This window comes from Oryctolagus cuniculus, chromosome 12 (assembly GCF_964237555.1).
Source record: "Oryctolagus cuniculus chromosome 12, mOryCun1.1, whole genome shotgun sequence".
In the NCBI taxonomy this organism is placed as follows: Eukaryota; Metazoa; Chordata; class Mammalia; order Lagomorpha; family Leporidae; genus Oryctolagus; species Oryctolagus cuniculus.
The window spans coordinates 86,724,743-86,752,708 of record NC_091443.1 but is presented as its reverse complement, the minus strand read 5'-3'; the positions used below and the strand labels follow the sequence as shown (position 1 = coordinate 86,752,708).

The following is a 27,966-nucleotide window of genomic DNA, read 5'->3' as shown; positions in this document are numbered from 1 at the left end:
AGAAAGTATAATTGCTGCTAATCTAAAAAATAAATCTTTCTGTATAATTCAGGATGGGATCAGAGCAGCTAAGCGAAATATTCAGATTGAAATCCAGGTGGCTGTGCATAAGATTTATCAACAGTTATCTGCCACGCTAGAGAGAGCCTTGCAAGCAAACAAACATCACATTGGTGAGTGACTATCCCAGCACATGTAGGATGCAGGCTACATTTTGGCCTGATGTTTCGGTTGATAGTGACATTCTATATTTTGCATTTATGGTTAGATAAATTTGCAGATAAAGAATAAATACTTGAAAATGTAGTTATGTTCCATATTACTATTTATATTTTGGAAATTAATTCATTTTAGTAAATGTTTTTGTAACCTCAAAGAAGATTCTGAACTGTCTCTGTCTCTTTTTCCTTAGAAGCCCAGCAACGTCTCCTTTTGGTTACAGTTTTCGCCCTGAGTGTTCATTATCAACCAGTGGATGTTTCTTTGGCAATTTCCACTGGTCTCCTAAATGTTCTGTCACAGTTATGTGGCACAGACACCATGTTAGGACAGCCCCTGCAATTGTTGCCAAAGACAGGTGTTTCTCAGCTTAGCACAGCTTTGAAAGTGGCCAGTACAAGGTTGCTCCAGATTTTAGCCATCACTACGGGGTAAGTATTATGAATGTTTTGGTTGAACTATATGGGACCCCATCTTTCCTCATTTTAATAATCTCCATTTCCCTCTAATTTACTGTGTGTATTTGAGCATAATGTTAGCCCTTTTATATTTTTACTGTTTATCTTTTCCTTCTTATTTCACATAGGACTTATGCTGATAAACTGAGTCCCAAGGTAGTTCAATCCCTATTGGATCTACTCTGTAGTCAGTTGAAGAATTTGTTGTCCCAAACTGGTGTACTACTTATAGCCTCCTTTGGAGAAGGGGAAGAAGATGGGGAAGAAGAAATGAAAAAAGCAGACTCCAGTGGAGAAACTGAGAAGAAAGATTTCAGAGGTATCATAACCTTCTTTTCTCTGTTAGTTACTCACAGAGCATTTAATGATTCCCCATTGTGTGTATATGATTAGAATGTAGACTGTTGTGAGACATGAAAGGATTTTTTTTTTAATTTATAAACACCTTTTCTCTCCAAATATATTTTGGATGAGCTGTGACCAAACCTCCTTTCCTTTATTAACACTAGTGCTATGACCACACTACCTATTTTGTAGGTTCAGTCTCTCCTTGGATGTTTGAGCTCTAGGACCTAGATTTTGGGTGACTGATTTCCTTCAAGCTGTATTACCTATGTGAGGTTTGGATGTTTTCTTAGCATTTGGTCCTGACAAACTGACTGAAACCATAGCCCTGGCCTGCATGTTCCCCCAGAACCAAGGGTTCTGATCTTTGGGACCTGGATTATAATTAGAGGAGCTCAGCTTCTTCCTAGGCTATTATGTTCTCTAGTCACTAACAGAAGTCTTCATTATACTTAGTTAGCATAATTCTTGGTTGCTGTACTATCATTTCCTAATGACTTTATAGTGAGCACTGTATTTCTGAATAGCATAACTGCTACATATATCTTTTACATAATTAAAGAATAAAGGACTTAGGTTAGTCATTTATTCAAAAAAGATTGTGAACTTACCTTGTCCCATTAGCGTAATAAACTCTGGGAGCCCTTAAGTCCTTTCTGAATTAGATATATAAAGGAAGAGGGCAAGTTACTTAACCATTCTGTGCCCCAATATACTAAGGGTAATAATAGAACCAACCTGCAGAGATCATTGTGAGGATTAAATAATTAATCCATGTAAAACACTTTGAGCAGTACATAGTGAAAGCACATAGTGAAAGTTTAGTGAATGTTAATATTGAAATAATAAAAATTCAGTAAGATACTTTTAAATATTAATATTCTTATTGACAGGTAGACAGAGGAAACACCCCAGGAATACAGAATGATAAAGCATTGTCCCTGCCCTCAGAGACCATTCTATATAGCAATGGGGAAGCAGACTGGTAAATGAGTAATTAGAGCATATTACAAAAAGCTCAGAAGAAATATCCAAATCTCTTAAGTCAGACTTTTAAGAAGATAGATGAGCCTGACTAAGATATAATCTTTCAGTTTTAGACATTAAACCAGGGGCAAGCTCTTTTTCCTTGTTTATATACAGAATCTGGTCCTTATAGGAAGGGCTTAGGGAGATTCACAAGGCATAATAAAATGAAAATAAAGTTTTCATGCCGCTTTCTACTTTCTTGAGATCCAGTGTAGGTACAGGGTCAGTGAATTTAACAGTTCACCAATCTGAGCTAAGTTCTAAATATATGAATGATAGGGAAGAAGTTGCAAAGATACTTCTTAGCCTATTGGTCTCTGAAAAAACTAGATCCTTCCATGTGCAGTAGAGAGAAACAGTTCTGTAGCTGAATCTGGGCATGTGTAACAACACACTTAGTGTCATTCATCTTCCTTGGGTTGTCCTTGAGAGAGGGCCGTGTGGTGCTCATATGAGATCGTGGTATTGCAGGAGGTAGGTTAACCTGTTGTGCCACAGTGCTGGCCCAAGAGATGTGATTCTTAATTTATTTGGTGAAGGGAGTTCATGAATTTTTTGAAAATGTGATAAAAGTCATGAACTTTCTTCCTAGCAAATATACACGCATGTACAATTTTCCATACAATTGTAAGTTCACAGACTGTCTTCCTCAAAAAAAAATTTTTTTTTTAATTTGACAGGTAGAGTTAGAGACAGAGAGAAAGGTCTTCTTTCTGTTGGTTCACTCCCCTAATGGTCAGGAGCCAGGTGCTTCCTCCTGGTCTCCCATGCAGGTGCAGGGACCCAAGCACTTGGGTTGTCCTCCACTGCCCTCCCAGGCCACAGAGGAGAGCTGGACTGGAAGAAGAGCAACCGGGACTAGTACCCGGCGCCCCAACAGGGACTAGAATCTGGAGTGCCAGTGCCACAGGTGGAGGATTAGCCAAGTGAGCCACTGCACCAGCCTCTCAAAATTCTATTCAGTAGAACCCTAGACTTGGGTAGGGAACCACTGCTTTTTTTTAAATAGCAATTTTTAAAATGCACAAAATAAGTATGCACACTATTTTACTATAGAGACATAAAAGATGTTTCAAGTTTGGCTTTGTTTTTTGGCCCTTTCTCTTTCTGTTCTTTAGGTTTTCTAGTCAGTAGCTAATTGACCATCTAGAGGTGAATAGATTTGTGTTCACTGCAACCTGTGTGTAAGTTATTTCCTGCTGGCTTCCAGTTGTAACATAAACTTGTTTTTTTACTCCTCAGCTGCTCTCAGGAAACAACATGCAGCCGAACTCCATTTAGGGGATTTTTTAGTTTTTCTTCGCAGAGTTGTGTCTTCAAAAGCAATTCAGTCAAAAATGGCTTCCCCAAAGTGGACAGAGGTGCTTCTAAATATAGCATCTCAGAAGTGTTCTTCAGGTATGTGTCCATTGCCTTTGTTTTAGAGCATTTTTACATATCTCTCCTATTTTATTAAGATGATGTCAGACTTAACCAATGTTGGACATTTGACTTTGGTTTCAAGGCTTTTCTTTCTTGTTTTCTGAGTGCTTATTTGATTCAAAGAAATTTATATGTATGAAATTGACAGAAAAATTAATAATAGAAAAGTAGCACTGGAGAAGATCATGGATTTAGTTAGATATAGTGATTCTGTTTGTTCACATTATAGTATAGATTAAAAACAGAGAACATCCTGTTTGGTGTGATTATTTAGCACCAGATTTGCCCTCAGTACTTGAATTATCAAGATATAGATCTGAATTTATCCATTCCCTATTATTATGATGTGATTTGCCTTGTGAGTTCTGATTGTGTGTTAACTATGACAGTTCTCAGTAATAAGCTTAATATCTGGTTTTTGGCCTAAAAATCTAGTGTGTGTTTACATAACGTACCATCAGTCCTCTTCTAGTCAGTTTTTTAAAAATTGTGGTAAAATGGACATAACATACAATTTACCATTTTAACCATTTACATACACAGTTCAGTGACATTAAGCATGTTTACGATGTTATTCAGCTGTCAACACTGAACAACAGTTCCAGAACTTTTCTATTACCTCAAGTCTATTTTAAGTATGCTAAAACATAATATAATCCTCCACGGTGTGTATTATTTTGTGTGTTTATATTCTCAATATACTCTAACAGTTTTTCTTAGCTAGTATGACTTATAACAGCTGTCTTTCCTTTAATAAGATGGGATTTATGTAATATTAAGTACTTCGAAGATAACAAACATCAGATATTCATCTATTTTCAATTGGTTTTATTTTAGCTATGTATATAAAAAAGAGTGTATATTTATTCATTAGTATTCTGTCCTGTCTTTGCTTCCTTTAACAAAGTACAAACTTCCTATTCCCCATTACCCATAACAATCCCTGTGAGACAGCCAGGGCATGCTCTGGGGATCAGCCATGAGAGGGTAGAATAAGCATGAGTTTTAGAAATTAGCAGACCTGTTTAAAAATTCTACCTCTAGTAAGCTGTGTGATTTTGGTCTAGTTATTTAATTTCTCTGAGCTTTATTTTTCTTATCAGTAAAGTAGGGCTGCTGCTAAAGTTTATGAGGCTCAACAGAGTTAGTGTTTGTGAGATGTACTGCATAGTACCTGGCACATTTATTATAGTGTTTTTCCCATCATATAGAAACTGAGGCATAAATATGAATATTCATATGCATTAGTGGATACAAGATGGGTCCAGAATTATGAAAATAAGCTGAAATGAAGTCCATTCCAATTATCCATGCTTAGCGGCCTCAGAGATTTTTTTGAAAGAAGCTCATTTTCACTTTGAATTTAAGTCACATTGATAAAAAGAAAATGTCTTTTTCCCCCCAGGTATTCCTCTAGTTGGTAACTTAAGAACAAGGCTCCTTGCACTTCATGTCCTTGAAGCTGTGCTACCAGCTTGTGAATCTGGTGTAGAAGATGATCAGATGGCCCAGGTTTCTATTTTTAAAGTTATTAGAAGATGTTTTCCACATCTGCAGTATGATTCACTCAGAAGCTAAGCTTGCAGTCTTTTCAGTGGTGAATGTGTCACTTAGTAACGTAACTTCCACTTTTGAGATTATTTTCTTTATTCCTCTTCAAGGAAGGAGAAAGAAAAATTAAGTTATGGGTTGTATCAAGTAGAGGGATAAGGGACTTGCAAGGTCAAAAGGAAAAGAAATATGAGAAATTCCTTACTATATGTGGGTCTGTAGAGGGGAGAGAAACATATGTAGTTGAATGGCCCTATCAAAGGTCTGTTTAGTAAGGGGCATGAGGGCAATGGAATCCATTTTCTTTCTTTCTTCTTTTTTAAAAGATTTATTTATTTATTTAAAAGTCAGAGTTACACAGAGAGAGAAGGAGAGGAGAGAGAGAGTCATCCATCCACTGGCTTACTCCCCAGTTGGCTGCAACGGCCAGAGCTGTGCCAATCTGAAGCCAGGAGCCAGGAGCTTCCTCCGGATCTCCCATGCTGATGCAGGTGCCCAAGCACTTGTGCCATCTTCCACGGCTTTCCCAGGCCACAACAGAGAGCTGGATTGGAAGTGGAGCAGCCAGGACTTGAACTGGCGCCCATATGGGATGCTAGCATTGCAGGTGGCGGCTTTACCCACTATGCCACAGCACCAGCCCTGAATCCATTTTCTAGTGGGTTAATGATCTCCTGAACAAACATGTTTAACTCAGAACCACCAAAAGTAGCTCTTGGACACTGGTGTAATCAAGCTTCACAGATGACTTAATAGTACATGATATATCTTTTCTAAAAATAGTTAAAATTGCTCTTCACAAATTTCATCATTCTTTTTCCTTCAATAAAACAGGTTGTCGAACGCTTATTTTCCCTTCTGTCGGATTGTATGTGGGAGACTCCGATTGCTCAGGCCAAACATGCTATTCAGATAAAGGAAAAAGAACAAGAAATAAAACTACAGGTAAGTGATTCTTCCAAGAAGATATTTTAAAGACAGCACAAGTGAATATCCGTCACCTGCCTATGGATGCCTGCTGCTCTGAAGGATCTTGTTCTATCAGTTGTCCCACCTTCTGTGTCTGCATTTTGTACCCCCTGCAGTGGTTCCTTTCCCTGGTTACATTCCCGCCTTCCCGAATCACATTCTGAATGCAGGAAGCCACCTCTCTTGTCCTTTACTACCAAGCTTCTTAAGAGTGATTAATCTACAGTCATTTCTTGCTTGTTAGACTTTCAGCCCAACTGTTTATGTTCCACTGAAATTAAATGACAAAGGTGTTCATTGCTAAATACAGTGTACACTTTTTTGTCCTCATCTTACTTGACCTTTGGAAACTGCAGTCTTCTGTTGTTTTCAAAGTATTACTCTCTCCTGGATTTCTGTGTCCCTTCTACCATTCCTCAGTTCCCTCCAGAAACAGTTCTTTGGTACCACTTTCACCTTGCTTCCATCCCAAAATGTTGGTATTCCTCAGAATTCCAGCATCCTTACTCATGACCACTTCCAAACTGAAATGCTAATCTGAATGTCTGCCTCCTAAATCTTTCTCCTTTTCTTCCTATCCCACTTTTGATTGCCAGCACCACCATTTACCTCATTTTTCAAAACCAAGGTTTTGAGAATTCTAGACTGTCCTAAGTCTCTATCCATGTTGTCACTAGGCTCTATTGGTTTCACTCCTTGAATCCATCCATTCATTTACCCTAAACCTTTCAGTTTTCGTGGTTACACACTTCTAGTTTTTGTCCTCCTTAGGTACAGTGGTACTTCTCATACTTCTGTGTCAGTTCTTCCTCTCCTATTCAGTCCCAGTGTTGGAGTATCCTGAGGCTTAGTCCCAACATTGCTTCTTTTTTCTCAGCTATCAACCCCAGTCCTTTTCTGGTATGCGTATTTTTCAGACTGATTCCCTCCTGGTTAGTTACTCAAGCAAAAAGCTCAGGAGTCATTCTTGATTCTTCTGTCATCCTCCATTTTCTTCATCTGTACAATCTCCAAGTTCTCCTGGCTCCTCTGTAAAACTTAACTTGAATTTGCTTTCCCCTTTTTCTCCTGTATTTATTCTAAGCCATTTTTGTCTCTGGTCTAGACTATATAATAGCCTCCTGTCTGGTGTCTTAGCTTTCATCATTACCCACAGTAGTTCACTCTCCACAGGATCCAAAGTGATTTTTTAATATTATAAATCAGAGTACATTTGTTCCTTGCTTAAAATACATTCCATTGGTTTCCATATTTCTTGGGATAAAACTTAGAGCTCCTTGTCCCCTCCCCTTTGCTCAACGTATTTTTCTGAACAACTTGACTTCTTTATGTTTCTCAGACACGCCAAGCTTGTTTCCTATTATTAGGGCTTTAAGCTGCCTGTCCTCTGTAAGTTTGTGTCTCAGAGACTTCTTTTTAATTTTTGTTATTTATTTTTATTTTATTTGAAAGGCAGAATATACACAAGAGAGGGAGAGAAAGAGAAACTAGCATGTCTTCCATCCACTGGTTCACTCACTAAAATGCCTGCAACAGCCAGGGCTAGGCCAAGCCAAAGCCAGGATCCTCGAACTCCATTTGGGCCCCTCACGTGGGTGGCAGGGGCCCAGGTACTCAAGCTGCCTCACACATTAGCAGAAAGCTAGATTGGAAGTAGAGTAGCTAGAACTCAAACCAGGCCTCTGATACCAGATGCAGGTTTCCCAAACGGGAAACTAAGCAACTGCATGAAAACCGTGCTGCTCTCAGAGACTTCTTATTCAGGCCTCAACTTAATTATTATTTCTTCAGAGAGTTCTTCCCTAACCAATCTAGAGCAGTTGTCACATAGTTTGTCATAACACCTGATTTCATTTCAGTATGCCACTTATTACCTGTGTTTTTTATTTATTTAATTTCTGTCCCCATCTTCCAAGATACAAATTCTGTGACAGCAGAGATCTTACCCATCACTGCTAATTATAGAGGATGTGTCAGAGTACCTGGCAGGGCAAAGATGCTTGATAAATGCTCCTTGAATGAATGAATGAGTAAGTGAGTGAATGAATTCTTACCTGAACTCTAGCAATCTCCTGATTAGCCTCTCTGTTGTCGTCCTTTATACCTGTAGTAAAATGATATTTACAAAATGCAAATCTGGCCACAGATCCCCTGTGTAAATTATAAAAAGTTCTGACTTGGGGGCTGGCACCGTGGCTCACTTGGTTAATCCTCCACCTGTGACACCGGCATTCCATATGGGCACTGGGTTCTAGTCCTGGTTGCTCCTCTTCCAGTCCAGCACTCTGTGTGGCCTAGGAGGGCAGTGGAGGATGGCCCAAGTGCTTGGGTCCCTGCACCCGCACGGGAGACCAGGAAGAAGCACCTGCCTCCTGGCTTCAGATCGGCGCATCGCCGGCCATAGCAGCCATTTGGGGAGTGGTGAACCAATGGAAGGAGGACCTTTCTCTCTGTCTCTCTCTCACTGTCTATAGCTCTACCTGTCAAATAAATAAAAAAAATAAATAATAAATAAGTTCTGACTTAATGTGATTTTCAAGGCCTTCCATAATTGTATTCCTTCTTTTCTTTCTGTGCTCACTTTCTGGTATTCTGATTTTCTAGACACTTATGTATTAGCACCTGCTTTAAAGCACTATTGCAACTCCACACCTTGGTGTGTGCAGTTTCTCTTCTTTGACAAATTCCTTAATACCTTGTCATCATTCAGAAATCACCTCAGAAGTCACCCTCTTTTTAAAATGCTTAGTTTGTGCTTCTTAAGCATGATTAGACACTTGGACTTTTGTTTCTGCTATACCTATCATGTAACTTTATTTATCTTGCTGTAATACTGGCATTATGTATCTGTCTTTTTATCCCCTAATTGAATTATAAGTTTTTATGGGTAAGAATCTTGCCCTGTTTATCATTGTGTTTATGTTTTTCTTGCACAGTAGCTGATACATAGTAGTTACTTAGCAAATACTTGGGAAATAAAACCAAGAAGCCTCAGGATACATATTACCTGAGATCTAGGTTATTCCAAAAATGCTGATTCAGCCCCTTTTCTGGTAGAAGCAAGGAGAGCTGGAAGAAGAAGATGAGAATCTTCCTATACAGGAAGTATCTTTTGATCCAGAGAAAGCTCAGTGTTGCCTGGTGGAAAGTGGGCAGATTTTAACTCATGGCAGTGGAGGAAAAGGTTATGGATTGGCATCAACTGGAGTTACTTCAGGGTGCTATCAATGGAAGGTGAGTAGAATCCTAAGTAGTTTTTTTTTTTCCAGTATCACCAAAATGGTTTTATTTTTGTCTCTGACAACATGTACAACACTGCAATTGTATCATAATTTTGCTCAGTTTTTTAAATCTTAAGTATGCATTAAAATATGTTTACATTTAAGATTTGTGACACCTTAAAGAATTCCTCTGTGAATATAATTCCTCAATACATTTTCCTACTATTATTTCACACATGAAGAACTTAATCTACAAAGTCATAATAAAACTATCAATTCTTACAGCCTAGAAGTATATACAAATTTTTGAGTAGGACAAAGGTGTTCTCTTTGATAGTGTTTATTATCAATCAAATGATTTCTCACAAGTTCTTATTGTCTCCCAAACTGTTCTGTCAATGACAGACCATTCAGTGTAATTGATAAAGATGCTATGCATTTAAAAAGTTAAAATAGTCAAATGCCTACATTAAGAGAAAGTTGCTGTTTAATTATGAAGTCTTATTAAATCCATTTCAGCTTGTCTGAACAACAGAAAAAAGGTAACAAAGGGTGAATGCTTGTACTATCATTTAAATGGTATCTAACAAAATATAAAATTTGGGAAACGATAAAATCAGATTCAATTGTATTAAGTCTTGCAAAAAACTTTTGAAATTCTGTTACAGGAACAGAACCAACACAATGATAAATTTCTTAAAATTCACTTTTGAATAATCACTTTCATTGGTTAAAATTTTAAGGGTAGGGGCCGGCACTGTAGTGCAGTAGGTTAATCCTCTGCCTGCGGCACTGACATCTCATATGGACGCTGGTTCTAGTCCCGGCTACTCCTCTTCCAATCCAACTCTCTGCTGTGGCCTGGAAAAGCAGTGGAGAATGGCCCAGGTTCTTGGGCCCCTGCACCTACGTGGGAGACCTGGAAGGGGCTCCTGGCTCATGGTTTCAGATCGGCGTAGTTGTGGCTGTTGTGAGGCCATTAGGGGCATGAGCCAGCAAATGGGAGACCTTTCTGTCTCTCCCTCTCACTGTCTGTAACTCTAGCAGTCAAATAAATAAATAAAATCTAAATAAAAGAAGAGTACAGCTTGCTGTTGAATTAAAAAAAAACTTTAAGGGTAAAAATAATGACACAAAATGATTTTAGGAAGTAATATGTGTAACTCCTGATGAAGAACACTTGATTAGTTTTCTATTTAATGACTAGAAATCTTTAATCTTCTGAAAGTATTAAATATCTGTTGAAACATGCCACCCACCTAGTGATCTATTAAATAACCACTCAAGATTTATTCAGTAAACATTCCAATTACTTTTATGCAATAAAAGTAAAAAGGAATTTTGCATGCTGGCTATATTTTGCTTCATATAGTTTTTTTTTTAGACCATAATTTATAGGATAACTTCATTTATGGCTAAAATCTAGAAAAAAAATTCTTAACTAAAATTCTCATTAGAGTTAAATGATTCAAACTATAAATAATACTAAGCTATGCAGTATTATTTTTAAAACCTGTTTCTAAAAATTTTGTCAATCAATACAAAAACGGTCTGTTCACACTATTATCTGCTCAAAAACTGTTTTAAAAAGTAAGTATTGTTAAAGAGCAGATTACAAGAAATGTTTTCCATGCTCTTATTTTAAAAAACAAGATTCTGATATACATAATGATTCTAAATCAAAAGTCACAAATAGTGGCTGAAATCCTGTCAACTTTTAGCTCAATACAACATAAATCCAATTATTCACATAAGCAATTCAAAATCAAAATTTATAATAGAAATGTCAATAAGTCATAACTACTACACATCCCTACTGATGGATTCCACTACAATCAGGCACAGCAGCTATGTATATCTGATAGACTGCTTAGAAAATTAAAGCTTATCAGAGCTATAAATAAGGAATACATAAATATGAACATTACAATGGCCAAGCGTTAGGATAGTTTAAAAAAGTGAATGAGATGAGATGTAAACACATCTCATAGTTCTTTCTGTAAGCTACTTTCCATTGATTTATAAAGCCAGGTTTTATAATTCTTTAAAAAGGGAAATTTTCCTACACCATTGCACGCAATAATTTTGCTGTTCATTTTTGACTACAATGCAGTATTCAAGTCTTCTTGCAGAGCTTGACATATCTCATCAGGATTTCTCCAGAAAGTCGGCTTGTCATATTTTCAGCAGTCTTAAGTGCTTCAGCAGCCTCACAAAGCTCCTTATTAACTAATGATAAAGCTTATGGGTAATTCCTTGTTCACAAAGCCACACACAGACAGTGTTTCCATATCTAAGCCAGTATTCAAAATTCTTGAAATCTCAAGCAGAACATCCATGGTCTCCCTCACTGCATTCAGATTCACCGCTGCGGCCACCCCTGCCACCCCAGTGCCACTACTACCCGCCATGGCTGAGGCCGAGGGAGGCGGCTGAGGGGGCTGACCTGAAACTGGAGCTCCTTCCTTTCTCATCCTAAGGAGTTTTAAGTATTTTGTCTTTTAGTCTTTATACTACAGGTTCTTTAAAAAGTGTGAAAAGACTTTTCAAAAATTGTTTTATATAGATGTTCTATCATTATGTAAGATGTTGACATAAATGAAGGCAGGGTGAAGGATATACATGAACTTGGCACTAATTTTGTAACTCATTTGTAATTTTTAAATTAAAATTTTTAAAATGATTACAAAATCATAGATACCTCTTTCCCATGAGAGGTCACATTAGAGAATGTCTTTTCCCTAGCAAAGAAAATACAGCAGCATATGTATTTTTTATGTTTATTTATGTATTTCACCTACTTGAAATGCAGAGCAATTGAAAGAGAGGGGGGGAGAAAGAAGGAAAGAAAGAAAAAGAGCGAGAGCGAGAGCGAGAGCGAGAGAGAGAGAGAGAGAGAGAGAGAATACGAGTCTTCCATCTGCTGGTTCACTCTCAAATGCCTGCAACAGTCGGGGCTGAGCCAGGCTGAAGCCAGAAGCCAGGAGCTCCGTCTGGGTGGCAGGGTTGGTGGCAGGGTCCAAGCACCTGAGCTTGGAATATCATCCGGAGGTGATTTAGAGTCCATCCAGGCAAAAAATTAGATATGGTAGGGTAGGACAGATGTTTTTAAGAATGGATGGAGGGGGATTATTTCTTGTCGAATGTCCTCACCCAGTGTTTAGTTTTTGGTAGGAATCACATTAGCAATGTAATCAGTCTTTGTATCAGAAATATAGCCAATAAGGGGTTGATATTTTGAATATTCCTTTTTTTTTTTTTTTTTTTTTTGACAGGCAGTGTGGACAGAGAGAGAGAGAGACAGAGAGAAAGGTCTTCCTTTTTCCGTTGGTTCACCCCCCAAGTGGCCGCTACGGCCAGCACGCTGTGACCGGCGCTATGCCGATCCAAAGCCAGGAGCCAGGTGCTTCCTCCTGATCTCTTATGTGGGTGCAGGGCCCAAGGACCTGGGCCATCCTCCACTGCACTCCTGGGCCACAGCAGAGAGCTGGAGTGGAAGGGGAGCAACCGGGACAGAATCTGGCACCCCGACTGGGACTAGAACCCGGGGTGCCGGCGCCGCAGGCGGAGGATTAGCCTAGTGAGCCACGGTGATGGATGAATATTCCATCCTTAGGCATTTGCAAGAGCTGGCCTCTGTGATGTTTTCATAGTTTACGGCCCCATAGAAGTGTCCTTAATCTGCAGCACTCCTGGAGTTTGAGCTTTCATTCATTGAGCCTAGATTTGCCTTCGTTGAGCACAGCTGATGTGGGATTGAAATAGCTCATAGAAGACACTTACCAGGTTTTGGGAAAGCAGTAGAGATGACCCAAGGCCTTGGACCCCTGCACCCGCATGGGAGACCCAGAAGAAGCTCCTGGCTCTGGGCTTCGGATCAACTCAGCTCCAGCCGTTGTGGCCATCTGGGGAATGAACCAGCGATGGAAATCCTCTCTCTCTCTTTCTCTCTCTGTGTGTGTGTAATTGTGACTTTCAAGTAAAATAAATAAATCTTAAAAAAAAAATAAGGGCCGGCACCGCGGCTCACTAGGCTAATCCTCCGCTTTGCAGCGCCAGCACACCGGGTTCTAGTCCCGGTCGGGGCGCCGGATTCTGTCCTGGTTGCCCCTCTTCCAGGCCAGCTCTCTGCTGTGGCCAGGGAGTGCAGTGGAGGATGGCCCAAGTGCTTGGGCCCTGCACCCCATGGGAGACCAGGAGAAGTACCTGGCTCCTGCCATCGGATCAGCGCAGTGCGCCGGCTGCAACGTGTTGGCCACGGCGGCCATTGGAGGGTGAACCAACGGCAAAGGAAGACCTTTCTCTCTGTCTCTCTCTCTCACTATCCACTTTGCCTGTCAAAAAAATAAAAATAAATAAAAAAATAAAAAGAAACCAGGTTTTAGCTTACAGTCAGGTTCAAGTGGTTACAATATGTCAGTGCACGATTCGAAAAAGCCAGAAACTTTGGGGGCAGCAGGAAAGCCTAGATGTGGTTGGACCAGACAAGTGTTTTATGTCCAGGTATCAAATGAGGCTTCCATATACTCTTTTTACTTGTCAGTCATAGAGTCCAAATTGACCCCCTCAAAAGCATGCACTTCAGGCTGGGCAATCATCAGCCTCTGGGCACCTGATTTTACAAGAATTCATTGGCAACTAAAGACTGCTTTTTGAAGCTCATCTTTATGTATCTCCATTTGGAGTTTGCCTCTTTTTTTATTTTATCTCCCTTTTGCCAAAGACTCCAATGTGCAAAGAAAATCAGTTCCTTATCTTTGTGTTGTGTCCAGTGCTCTCAGAGCTTAGATTCCAATCTACTCACTATTGGTAAAAGGCAAGGAAGTCGTATCCCACTGACATGTTTATCTTTTGCAGCTTTCCCTGATCAGGATGTGCCTTTATCATTTATAAATTCCAAAAATGCAACATTTGCACCAGTTGTTATCATATATCTAGATGCATTTACCACAAAACAGAGATTTTTTTAAACATTTCTTTTTCTCCGACCTCAGATTTTTAATTTCCTCAACTTCCTAGTAGTAAGTTTAGCATTTATAGGGTTACTTGGGGGTTGGGAGAAAAAGCAGCTCCTGTAGTGAGAGGCAGTAGCTGGACTGAAGAAAACTGCTAGAGTGACTCTTTTCCTTTTTTCTCTCCTCTGTTTAAAGCTTTGCTCCAGCCCTGAGAACTGAACCTGCCAGTTGGAGGAAAGAGGAACACACACTTTTAGTGTTTTTTAGTCTACCCAAAGCTCATTCTCACAGATTTCTTAATCCTCTCCCTTCCCACTAGAGGAGAAAACAAATACAGACTAATTTTTACTCTTGGGCTCATCCATAGCCTGTCTGTGGAAATGTTTTGGTCCTTTCTCTGAGAGAGTGACACAAATTTTTCCTGAGCTCCTCTGTTTTCCCAATGTTAGCTGTAAAGCCAAAAGTAGCCAAGGGATCTAGCAAGCCAGCTGTCTTGTGGTCAGATCCATCATTTTAAAATTCCATAGGCAACTTCTACCTCTCACCTTGTGTTTCATACCATCTATAACTCTAGCCACCTGAGCATGGGACTTTTGTCTTTGCTGTACTCTTCTGTCTTCCACCACAAACCCCCTAAATAATATTGTAACTGTATTTTAATGCACCAGAGTTATTCTTGTGAACCTCGTTGTAGCCACCACTGTGTCAGGAGCATCCAAGAGCATCCTTGTATTCAGAGATTTACCAGAAGGACTCAGGACTCAGCATATAGTTGTACTTATGACTGGAATTTATTGAAAGGATGTAGTAAGGGTATGTAGCCAGATAATGAGGCAGAGACCCAGCTGAAGTATGGAAGAATCCTGTGCAGGCTTCCTTATTTTCTCTCCCTCCCATCATCATAGTCTTTCCCTAGCAACAAAAATACAGCAGGTAATGTGTGTGTGATATTTCTAGGGAAGTCATTGGAAATTCAGGGCTAGAAGTTTTTACTGGGGGCTGGTTGAGTGGGCACTTTCTACCCCAAATGAACCAACATTTCAGACTTTAACAGGAGGGAGGCAGGTATTCAGGATAAACCACCTTTTTTTTTATTCAAACATTCTAGGTCAGTGAACCACCTTCCTGAAATAGGAGAAGTTTTATATTAGTGCAGGAAACTGTTTGCCAGTCAAGATCCCAGATACTAGTGAAAGGCTATTGTTGCAAACAGGCCTTTTTTTATTTTTATTTTATTTAAGGTATGTAAATTTCATGTATTTTATATATACAGATTTAGGAACCTAATGCTACTTCCTACCGTACCCTCCCTCCTGCCCACAGTCCCATCTTTCTTCTTCCTTCTTCTCCTATTCCCATTCTTAATTTTTTTTTTTTTTTTTTGACAGGCAGAGTTAGACAGTGAGAGAGAGAGAGACAGAGAGAAAGGTTTTCCTTTTCCATTGGTTCACTCCCCATATGGCCACTATGGCCGGAGCACTGTGCCATCCAAAGCCAGGAGCCAGGTGCTTCCTCCCGGTCTCCCATACGGGTGCAGGGCCCAAGCACTTGGGCCATCCTCCACTGAACTCCCAGGCCACAGCAGAGAGCTGGAGTGGAAGAGGAGCAACCTGGATAGAACTGGTGCCCCAACCAGGACTAAAATCCGGGGTGCCGGCGCTGCAGGCAGAGGGTTAGCCAAGTGAGCCGCGGCGCCGGCTTCCCATTCTTAATTTTTACTAAGAACTATTTTCAGGTTACTTTATACTCACGCGATTAACCATACACTAAGTAAACAGTTCAACAAATAATTTGAAGAAAAAACACTTCCTAAACAGTAGAGAAAAGGGCTGTAAAGAATCATCGAATCTCAAGACACAAGCAGACTTTTTTTCTTTTTTTTTTAAGATTTATTTATTTGAGAGGCAGAGTTACACAGAGGCAGAGGCAGAAAGAGAGAGATCTTCCTTTTGCTGATTCACTCCCCGAATGGCAACTGCCAGAGCTGGGTTGATCCAAAGCCAGGAGCCAAGAGTCTTGAGCCTCCTTCAGGTCTCCAGTGTGGGTGAAGGGGCCCAAGGACCTGGGCCATCCTACACTGCTTTCCTAGGCATATCAGCAGGGAGCTGGATAAGAAGTGGAGCAGCCAGGACTTGAACTGATGCTCATATGGGATGCTGGCACTGCAGCTGGCAGCTTTACCCGCTATGCCACAGTGCCGGTCCCAAGCAGACTGTTTTTAAAATGGCAATCTCAGTATTGTAATCTTAACTGTGCTGAATGGAAGAGAGTAATTAGCAAATCAGTATGTAAAAAATTGAAGCTCTCCATTAATAATTTTCTGGATTAGACATACTTCCTCAGCTTTATAATTAAGTTGTAGGTTAAAATTGCTTCTATAAATGGTGTAGATACTCAAAGGTTATTCTAAATCTTTATAAACTGATGAAATTGTTTCATTTTTGTGTTATTGTCACTTAGGCTGAAAAGAAACAACATGTTCCTATAAATGCATAAATATTATTTATAAACATATTCCCCAGTATTGGTTAATGTAGTTGATAATGTATAAACAGGCTTTTAAAGTATTAATGACCATTACTACTTTTATTTCAGTTTTACATTGTGAAAGAAAACAGAGGTAATGAAGGCACGTGTGTTGGAGTTTCTCGCTGGCCAGTACATGACTTTAACCACCGTACTACCTCAGATATGTGGCTCTATAGGGCCTACAGTGGTAACCTCTATCACAACGGAGAACAGACTCTGACTTTGTCCAGCTTTACCCAAGGAGATTTCATCACCTGTGTGTTAGACATGGAAGCCAGGACCATTTCCTTTGGGAAAAATGGAGAGGTACTGAAATTCATTCACAAGTATTTCATGTTGTTGTTGTTGTTTTTTTACATTCAAACCAGTTTTTCAAGTGCTGATTATTCAGTTTATAGATTATCCATGCTCCTTTCCTTTTCTCTAATATTTTCTGCTCTTTATTATATTTGTCAGCACCAAACAACAGGAAGATAGTAAAATCCCAGTTAAGATTTTTCAAATGGGTGAACAAATTCGGATCATTTATTACTTTGCAGTTTCCTGGGTTGTTAGCAAGATTGATTAAGATTTGGCTCTGTTAACTTTCCTTCTGTGTCATATGTGCTTTGAATTTTAATGTGGTTAGATATTATCAGTTTTAAAAAATTTCATTTCTTTTTTCTTTTCCTTACCTCTGCCATACTTTAGGAGCCCAAGTTAGCTTTTGAAGATGTAGATGCAGCAGAGTTGTACCCATGCGTAATGTTCTATAGCAGTAATCCAGGTGAAAAGGTAATGCAACTTTAAACTTTTATACTTGAGCATGAAGGATATTTGTTATTTTTTATTAATATTGTTATCAGATACAGTTAATAAGTACAATAAGCTTTCTCAATCACTAAAAATATCTTACTTGAATCATTTGTTTTTTGTAGAAGGCTAGATATTTTTAGAAATCACCTTTTCTCTGAATGAAGAGATTGTTTGGTATTCTGACAGTTTGAATATAGTGAGCCAACTTTCAAATGTGCAATTACAGAAATTATAGAAAGTAGTTGGGATATTCTGGTTTACTGGCAATTATGGACTTGAGAGAGAAATCTAGAAATAATTTTAAATGACAATAGTTGAGTACTGGAAGTTACAGGTAATGATAGGGAGAGTTCACAGTCTTTGTGGATGGTATAAATGGGAACCTCATAAGAACAATATTAAATGAATCTCAGTGAAAACTTTGTGTTTTTTTTTTTTTTTTCATCTAAAACCCAGAGACAAACTTCTTTGTGGTTTGTCTGTGCTTATGGGTGGATTTTTTTTATTACCACATCCTTTCTCGTGAGGATGTAGGATAACTTAGGTCTGATTTTAAAATTTCTAGTGACTTTGCTGGAAGGGATTGAAGTTATAGCATGGACACTTTTTCTATAATGTAAGTGCTGAATTAAGGCTAGCCACTCATGAGGGAGGAGGACTGGTTCTTGAACAGCTGGGCAATAAAAACTGAACTAGAGATGAAATAAACAGACTGCACAGTGCCTGATACCATACTTTTTCCTGATATTCTTGCTGCCCCAAATAGCTTTTGGCTATTCTGGTTAAAATGATGGCATGGTGCTTCCCAACATCTGTGAGCTGTGAAGAAACTATGAATTTCTTCAGATTTAGGCTATGTAGCATTATTTACAGTATGTCTGGCACTGTACCAATAAGCACTTTATGTGCAGAGTTTCATTTAATTTTTAGCTGTAGGAGACAAGTAAAATTTGTTTACATTTTTTCAGATGAGAACACTACTAAGGTTTAGAGAGATTAAATAATTTCCCAAGGTTATGCAGAGTTAAAATTTGAACCCAAAGGCCAGCACTGTGGCATAGCAGGTGAAGCCACTACAAGTGGCTTCAGTTTGAGTCCCAGCTGCTCCACTTCCAATCCAGCTCCCTGCTGGTGTACTTGGGAAAGCATCGGAAAAATGGCCTGAGTGCCTGGGCCGCTGCACCCACATGGGAGACCCAGAGGGGGCTCCTGGCTCCTGGCTTCAGATCAGCCTGACTTTGCCCATTGTGGCTATTTGTGGGGTGAACCAGCAGATGGAAGATTGATCTCTCTCTCTCTCTCTGCAACTCTTTCAAATAAATAAATAAATCTTAAACTACAAAAAGATTTGAACCCAAGTATTGCTGCTCTCTTAACTTCCATGTTTTATTTGCAATGTTTGTACAGATTGGGAATATCCCAGTTGTCTGGATCTATGATTTGATACCTTTGTGCTCTTTGAACAATGTAAGATGGTCCCACAACTTATTATTCTGAAGTCTTGAGGATAGAAACAAGGCATTTTTTAGATGAAATTCAGTCAGTCCACATACACCTTGGTTTTTGTCCACTTTTTTTAAAATTTATTCATTTACTTGAAAGTCAGAATTACAGAGGGCGATCTTCCATCCACTAGTCCACTTCCCAAATGGCCACAATGGCCAGGGTTGGGTTGGGCCAGACCAAAGCTAGAAGCTTCATCTGGTCTCCCACGTGGGTGCAGGGGCTCAAGGACTTGGGCCATCCTCTACTGCCTTCACAGACACATTAGCAGGGAACTGGACTAGTGGAGCAGCCTGGAGTCAACTGGGTGCCCACACAGGATACCGGCACTGTGGACGGCAGCCCATCCCACTACGCCACAGCACCAGCTTCCTTTGTCTATCTTTTAAGTGGTCCTGACAGGGTCTCCAGGAGGTTTAAATAACAGGGCAACTTATTCTGTCAGACCATAATAGGTCATAACTTCAATAGGTCTGTAACATTTCCTGACTCCTTGCTAGCGGACCAGTTGTTATAGTATACATGTATTAGAAGGCCAACACAAGCTCAATATGGGATTCCATATATTTGAATTTATAATGACTAAATATTTAAGGAGAATTATTGCTAGTACACATTTTCCACACTGTTTTCCTGTGTCTAGGTGAAAATTTGTGATATGCAGATGCGTGGTACACCACGAGACTTACTTCCAGGCGATCCTATTTGTAGTCCAGTAGCAACAGTGCTGGCTGAGGCCACTATTCAGCTCATCCGCATCCTTCACCGAACAGACCGTTGGACTTACTGCATTAACAAAAAAATGATGGAAAGGCTGCACAAAATTAAAATATGTATTAAAGAGTCAGGTCAGAAGCTGAAGAAAAGCCGCTCAGTTCAGAGCCGAGAAGAAAATGAAATGAGAGAAGAAAGGGAGAGCAAAGAAGAAGAGAAAGGCAAACATAATAGACACGGCCTTGCTGACCTCTCAGAGCCACAGCTGAGGACCCTGTGCTTAGAGGTGTGGCCTGTTCTGGCCGTGATCGGAGGAGTTGATGCTGGTCTCCGAGTTGGAGGCCGTTGTGTTCACAAGCAGACTGGGCGCCATGCCACGCTGCTGGGAGTGGTCAAAGAGGGCAGCACATCTGCCAAGGTCCAATGGGATGAAGCAGAAATTACCATCAGGTATGATCTGTTGAGTTACACTTTTAGCAAATGATGAAATGGGCCATTGTCAATGGACAGTGAGTAATTATGTATTTTAGGTGAGCTTCCAGTTCACTTTCTTAAATTTTTTTTTCATAGAGCTGGGTATTGATTTCATAAAGGAATATTTCTTGAACCTCTGTCCCTTGAAATATTAGTGGTTTGTAGAATATGTAGTTTTTAAATTTTATTTTGTCTGCAGAAGAAATGGCAAGCTCACTAATTTAGGTTTAACTGGGCTCCTCTATATTTTTCATTTGGCTTTCTGCTTTCTGATCATTTCTATTACACAATGAGAGAGTAAAAAGCCAACCAGTTGATTCATTTACATTTTGTGTTAGGAGAGTTCGGACTATATGATGGGAATGTGTGAATGACTAAAATTGGGTTTTGAATTATCTGTTGTTTTAAGTATTCTTGCTTTGCATTTTTTAAAGCACATACTTCTATCCTGTCAATGTGCAACATTTGGAATAAATATGAAAATTACATTATTATTTGACACAACTAGATATTTAAAAAATTTAGATGTTTCTGCAATTTAGATAGGATTTGTGTAAAAAACTTTAAATGTTTGAAAAGTTATATCAAATATATCCATACATAAGGAGATTCAGTTGTTTAATGCTGCTATGTAATTGTATCATTTGAAAATACAGTGGTACTTCACAGCAAATAGCATCGAAAGATATGCCTATTTTGGTGCAAAAAAAAGTTTTAAATTTATGTATAGTTTTTAAATAATTCACATCTCCTATGAGGTTTTTGGAGAGTCTTCACATGAAATTATTGCTTTTATGTTATTCATTATATTGCCTAATGTGACTCCCATAATGTTATATGTTAATATAACTTGGAACAATATCTAAAACAGTGATTCTTAGTGTTTTTTGGGAAGTATTACTGTCTTAAAATTGAGTGAATGTGATGAACTTTTTCATATGTGAAAAATACACATATATAATGTTTACATACGATTTGAGGGGCTAATGAACTTCATCTTCCTCTGATTCCACAAGTAAGAAAGCAGTGACAATGTCTGTCTTCTCTTTTGTTCTTTGCCTTATTTCAGAAAGGATTTATCATGCCTTGATAAGATGAAAACTTAGTTTAAAATTAAAAATAATGAGGCAAAGGCAAAATAAGATTAGGAAGATTAAGATAAGACCAAGATTTAGGTTGATATGACTAAACTTTGTGTAAGTACTTACTACAGCTTTCTGTACATTTTGTGTGATTATTGTTAAACTTTAGGAAATTGTTGTCAGATATCAAGAAATATGTATTTATATTTATGGTTAAATTATAATTTAGAAACATCAATTGAAGACTAAAAAGTAAATTTTTAATGAATCAAAAGCTGCTCTGAAATAGGCTATAAATGGCCATTACCTACTTAATAACCTAGATTTATTTTACAAATTTCCCAACTAGCTTAAACTACCTCTGGCCCACCTCCTGGTTTGCAAGTAGTTTGACGTAGCCACACCATTTGTTAGGTGCATCAGTGGCTGCCTTTGCCCTATGATGGCAGGGTTGAGTTTTTGCAGTAGAGCCCATCTGCCCTGCAAGATCTAAAATATTTCACCTGTGGCCCCTTACAGAACATTTGCCAGCTCCTAGCTTATGTTATGTAGTAGTGAATATCCTCATTTGAAAATCATGTACATCTCATTGCTTTGGCATTTAGCATCACACCTCTCCATTTTCTCATAATAGATTCATTTATCTCTCTGTTTGCAATGACATTTCTAGTTTGTGTAAGTTATTCTCTGTATTGTATACATGATACATCTTATTTTGTCTACATTATTTTCTGTACCTTCCTCCTGTCTTTCCCTCACTTGCTTCTTCCTGTGTCATTCTGATCTTTATTAAAGCTTCCCAACTTTTTGGTCGCCTAGTGATACTCCCTTGTATAACCTGGAGCCCTGTGAACCACTGCCGTTTGACGTGGCACGATTCCGAGGCCTGACAGCATCTGTGCTGCTGGACCTAACATATCTGACTGGCATTCATGAAGACATGGGGAAACAGAGCACCAAGCGTCATGAAAAGAAACACCGTCACGAGTCTGAGGAGAAAGGGGACACTGAGCAGAAACCCGAGAGTGAATCTGCCTTAGACGCGCGCACAGGCTTAACATCTGATGATGTCAAAAGTCAGGGCACCACAAGCTCCAAATCAGAGAGTGAAATAGCTTCGTTTTCTTTAGATCCGACGCTGCCAGGTGTGGAATCCCAACATCAAATAACAGAAGGAAAAAGAAAAAATCATGAACATATATCCAAAAACCACGACATAGCCCAGTCAGAAATCAGAGCAGTCCAGCTGTCCTATCTCTACCTCGGTGCTATGAAATCGCTGAGTGCTCTTCTTGGCTGTAGTAAATATGCTGAGCTATTGCTGATACCAAAAGTTCTGGCTGAAAATGGCCACAACTCGGACTGTGCAAGTTCTCCAGTTGTTCACGAAGATGTGGAGATGCGTGCAGCCCTGCAGTTCTTGATGCGACACATGGTGAAGCGAGCAGTCATGCGGTCGCCCATAAAGAGAGCATTGGGATTAGCTGATCTGGAACGTGCTCAAGCCATGATCTATAAATTAGTCGTCCATGGGCTTTTGGAAGACCAGTTTGGGGGCAAAATTAAGCAAGGTATGTTTAACTGGTGTGTGTGTGTGTGTGCATGCTGTTTAAATTATTTATATTCAAAAGTATCAGATGTTATATATTCTTTAAATGATTTGTAAAATTTATTTTTGGCCAAAGCAGTCTTCATATTGTTTTTCCTTTGGAAGGTTAAACAGTTCTTTCTGTTTTGTTTTTATAATTCTTTTTTTTTTTTGCAAATTATTCATCTTTGCATTGTCAAGTGTGTGTGTGTGTATTTTAAAAAGATTTGTTTGTTTATTTGAAAGGGAGGAGAAGAGAGAAAGATCTTCCATTTGCTGGTTTATACCCCAGATGCCTGCAATGGCTAAGCCTGGGCCAGGCCAAAGCCAGGAGTCTAGAACTCCATCCCAGTCTCCCCTTGAGTAGTAGGGACCCAAGCACTTGGACAGTCTTCCACTGCTTTCCCATTACCAGGGATCTGGATTGGAAATGGAATAGCCAGGTCTCCAACTAGATGACAAGGTCACAAGTGGCATCTTAAAACAGTGTCATAACACCAGCACCTTAAACAGTTCTTGTTGTTACTTTTATGTTAACAATAATTATCTATCTATAATTTTCTGGTTTTTTTTTTTTTTTTTAATTTATTTGACAGGTAGAGTTATAAACAGTGAGAGGGAGAGACAGAGAGAAAGGTCTTCCTTCCATTGGTTTACCCCCCAAATGGCCACTACGGCTGGCACTGTGTCAATCCGAAGTCAGGAGCCAGGTGCTTCTCCTGGTCTCCCATGTGGGTGCAGGGCCCAAGCACTTGGGCCATCCTCCACTGCCTTCCCGGGCCACAGCAACACAGAGGAGCAACCGGGACAGAATCTGGTGCCCCAACCGGGACTAGAACCCCAGGGTGCCAGCGCCACAGGCGGAGGATTAGCCAAGTGAGATGCGGCGTCGGCCTCTTCTATAACTCTTTCAAATAAATAAATATCTTTTTTAAATATCATGATCATTGTTAAAGTTTGTAAAATTGAAATTTAACTCATGCCACAAAAGTACCAAAGTTTATTGGTTTGATTCAAAATATGTAATATTCTGAAAGCTTCTCAGAGACATGTTAAAGTCTCCTACTTTTGTGGTCTGTATATTTTATGTAAGGAAAATTTTTTTTAAGATTTATTTAGTTGTTTGAAAGGCAGAGTTACAGAGAGGCAGAGAGAGAGAGAGAGAGAGAAAGAGATCTTCTATCCACTGGTTCACTCCCCAAATGGCTGCAACACCTGGGGCTGGGCCAGGCTGAAGCCAGGATCCCAAGCACTTGAACCATCCTCTGCTGTTTTCCCAGGCCATAAACAGGGAGCTGGATCAGAAATGGAATAGCAAGAACTAGGACTGCGCCCATATGGGATGCCATTGCTGCAGGTAGCAGCTTAACCCACTATGCCACAGTACTAGTCCCCGAGACTTTTTAAAGGAAGCAAACTCTTCTCTAAAAGCAGAAATGAGTAGTTACAAAGGGTTGTAAAAGGAGTGTCTGTAGAGACCAGGGTACTGAATATAATGATATAAAATATATGCGTGTAAGTTTTTAGGGTAAATCTTTCATAGAAATTGATACTTGTGAAATATATTGAGAGACCTTTAAAATTAAAAGTTTTACATTTCCACTGTCACTTTGAAAAGCTAAATTTTTACTTGTTTCTTGACCTTCACCTTGGTCTACAGAGATTGATCAACAAGCTGAAGAAAGTGACCACGCCCAGCAGGCTCAGACACCAGTCACCACCAGCCCCTCGGCCTCGAGCACCACGTCCTTCATGAGCAGCTCCCTGGAGGACACGACAACTGCCACCACCCCAGTCACTGACACAGAGACGGTGCCTGCCTCTGAGTCCCCAGGAGTGATGCCACTTAGCCTGCTCAGGTAGAGAAGCTGACCTCTACTATCTGCCCCCCTGATGCTTCCTGTTCCGAGAACGTGGTTGTTCTTTTAGGAGTAGTATGCCCAATTGAATCGTAGCATTCCAGAGCTAGAAGAAAACCTAAGATCAGATAGTCAGACTCATTTGGCTGAAGTTGGAAATGTCCTTCAGAAGTTTTATAACTTCCCCGAAGTCCCAGCGCCTGTTAGTGATGACCCCTGGAGCTAATTGTCCATGCTGCCATCCAGCAAGTGCTCTCACACTCCATCCCCCCGGGGCCACATTGCTTTGAGGGGAGGGGAGGAGATAGACTTTTGGATACTTTTTTTTCTCTACAGTATATGCTTCTATTTTGAATTTGGGAGTATGCAGAAAAAGCTCATCTCCATGAGAATGATTTTCTTGGGCGATTTCCCTTTTAGGCATATTTCTTACTGTCATTCTTACTGTAAGATCAAACAACTTTTTTAAAAAAATATTTATTTATTTATTTGGAAGGCAGAGTTATAGAGAGACAAAGGCAGAAAGAGAAAGAGAGAGATTGATCTTCCATCTACTCCCCAAATGGCCACACCAGCCAGAACTGAGCCAGGCCAAAGCCAGGAGCTTCATCCGGGTCTCCCACGTGGGTGCAGGGGCTGAAGCACTTGGGCATTCTTTCCCTGCTTTCCCAGGCACATCAGCAGGGAGCTGGATCAGAAGGGCAGTAGCTGGAACACAAAGTGGCACCCCATAATGGGCTGGTGTTGCAAGCGGCTGTTTTACCCACTGCACCACAGCACCAGCCCCTCAAACAACTTTTCAATTCAAAGAGCGTGTCTTAAGATGCTTCTTTGGGGCTTGCATTGTGGCGTAATGGGTTAAGCCACAGCCTGCAATGCCAGCATCCCATAGGGACACCAGTTGTGATCCAGCTCTCTGCTAATTCACCTAGGAAAGCAGCAGAAGATGGCCCAAATGCTTGGGCTCCAATCCCATGTGGGAGATCCAGATGAAGCTCCTGCCAGAAGTATACGTAAATGAATATTTTGAGAGAAGACCTTTAGAGAGAAACTGCTGTGTGAGCTTTGTTATATGGCTTAAGTGAATTAGAAGTCTACCTCTCACTTTCTTATTTCTTTTCCTGCTTGCCTTAGTTGACAGGTTGCTGTTTTTCCTATTGTGTAGACCAGCATCTTACTGGAAGAGGGGAGTTGTTCTTGTAGTAACTCTCAAAGTTTGGAGTGCGTAAGAACTACCTGAGAGACTTTGTAAAGCTCTGGGGCTATAGCTCCCAGGAAGTCTGATTCATTAGGTTTAGTGGGGCCCATAGTTTGTTTGCTTTTAATTAATTTTCCTTAGTGAATCTCATGCAGAGGTCTTCAGCTCACACTTTGAGAAGTACTGTTATGGTCTTGTGCAGAAGGAACAGTAGTCCTTGTAACTATGGTTATCTGTCTCCATGCATCTCCTGCTTCTTTGCTGTTTCACTTGAGCAATAGTTCCAGGAAGTACTTGTGTTCAAAAAAGGAGGAAGAAAGAAATGATAGGCAATTGTAATATGTGTTTTAACCACTGTGGCAATTATGGAATCCAAGGCATCGTGGAGCCTTCGTGACTCCTTGTCACGTTTGAAGCTGTGACTGGTGTGGGCATGAGATCCGCAGTAGAATTGTGCCCCCTTGCTCCTGCAGGCATTTCACCAGGCCTTTTGACTCCTTTCTTTTCGTTCTTTTTTTCTCATTGTCTGAAACTCCTTTCTTCTCAGTCTTCATTTCCCTGCTATTGGTTGGGACTTGATGAGAGCTATGGTTGTCTCTGCCTGGGTAAGCATCAATTAAAGGGAGAAAAATCAGGGAACTACAGCTCCCTGTGCATGTACCATTGATCAGTTACTTGACTAGGCAAACAGAGCCTTTTTGATGCTTAGGAAGTTCCTCCTCCTCTTGGACAACTCTAAAGAGCAGTCAGTGAGTATCTTCTTGGACTTCATTGTCTCATCCCTATCCTTTCTCAGCTCCAGAGGGGCTGCCTCCTCTGTACCTTTCCCACTCTGTTCAATTGGCATATCCTCCATATTCTGTTTTTCAGTTGTGCTGGGTGACTATGAAAATTATTTTTTTCTTTCCATAACTTGTCCATAAGCTATTAGTTTAAGTCCATGTGAATAGTTTCATGGCTAGCAAGTCAACTTAATATTTTTTGTAAAGATTTATTTATTTAAATTTAGAGTTAGAGAGAGGGAGAGAGAGAGAAAGAGAATCTTCTATCCACTGGTTCACTCCCCAAATGGCTGCAACAGTTGGGGCTGGGCCAGGCTGAAGCTGGGAGCCTAGAACTCCATCCAGGTCTCCCACTTGGGTGCATGGGCCCAAGCACTTGCACTATTATTCGCTGCTTTCACAGGCACATTAGCAGGGAACTGGATCAGAAGTGGAGCAGCCAGGATCTAAACTGGCACGCATATGGGATACTGGCATTGCAAGCAGTGGCTTTACTCAGTATTACACAGTGCTGGCCTCAAGTAAACTTATGTTTAAAGTAATTATAACTTATCTATCTTCCTTAGTCTGTAACTATTTTATGCATATTCAAATACAATTACTATCTTGGTATTATAGTAGAAGAAGAGCTCCAGAAAGGCAGGCATTTTTCATCTATTTTGTTAGCTTCTGTATTTCTCCCACCTGCTGTGTTGTGTACATTTTGCTCAACAAATAAATGATAAAGTTTTATTACTTTTATGGTCAAAGTACTGTATGATTGTTAACACTGAGGAGTCTTCATATCCATTAAATCATAGCTAACCTGTATAATCTTCCAAGTTGTGTATTTTTCTGTAAGAAGGTTGTGATGTGTATATTATTTTCTTAATTGGATTTTTATGCTAACCACTGTTATTTTCTTAAAGGCAAATGTTCTCTAGTTACCCAACTACCACTGTACTTCCCACACGTCGTGCACAGACTCCTCCAATATCATCGTTACCAACCTCTCCTTCTGATGAAGTAGGAAGGAGGCAAAGTTTAACTTCTCCTGATTCGCAGTCAGCAAGGCCAGCTAACCGCACAGGTGCGTGTGCTGTCATGCACTATGATACCCAAACATCTTGACATTTCACATGTGTGGAACTTTATTTCATGGGCATTCTGTTTTGTCTTCAGTGAAGGTAAAGCAGTGATTTATATACTGGGGAACTGCCCCATCAAACTGAACTGTCTATTCCATTTTTTTTTTATTTGACAGATAGAGTTAGACAGTGAGAGAGAGAGAGAC

General features: G+C 39.9%; 1 protein-coding gene and 1 pseudogene across 19 annotated transcripts in view; one reads left to right on the top strand and one right to left on the bottom strand.

The window, feature by feature from the left end:
- The window catches only part of HERC1 (HECT and RLD domain containing E3 ubiquitin protein ligase family member 1), a 224,822-nt gene that overhangs the window by 133,169 nt on the left and 63,687 nt on the right, over positions 1 to 27,966 (top strand). For 11 of the 19 annotated variants that reach the window (XM_002718170.5, XM_070054343.1, XM_070054341.1 and 8 more), the window contains exons 28-40: positions 53 to 173; positions 413 to 650; positions 806 to 996; positions 3,294 to 3,449; positions 4,879 to 4,985; positions 5,859 to 5,969; positions 9,051 to 9,227; positions 16,765 to 17,004; positions 17,389 to 17,472; positions 19,640 to 20,160; positions 22,062 to 22,837; positions 24,515 to 24,713; positions 27,602 to 27,762. In XM_002718170.5, coding sequence (XP_002718216.1) covers positions 53 to 173; positions 413 to 650; positions 806 to 996; positions 3,294 to 3,449; positions 4,879 to 4,985; positions 5,859 to 5,969; positions 9,051 to 9,227; positions 16,765 to 17,004; positions 17,389 to 17,472; positions 19,640 to 20,160; positions 22,062 to 22,837; positions 24,515 to 24,713; positions 27,602 to 27,762 — 3,082 coding nt within the window. The remainder of the gene's footprint in view (positions 1 to 52; positions 174 to 412; positions 651 to 805; positions 997 to 3,293; positions 3,450 to 4,878; positions 4,986 to 5,858; positions 5,970 to 9,050; positions 9,228 to 16,764; positions 17,005 to 17,388; positions 17,473 to 19,639; positions 20,161 to 22,061; positions 22,838 to 24,514; positions 24,714 to 27,601; positions 27,763 to 27,966) is intronic. The other 8 variants (XM_070054347.1, XM_070054339.1, XM_070054348.1 and 5 more) reach the window with 3 other exon arrangements.
- LOC103351203 (mitotic-spindle organizing protein 1 pseudogene) lies at positions 11,331 to 11,625 on the bottom strand (annotated as a pseudogene).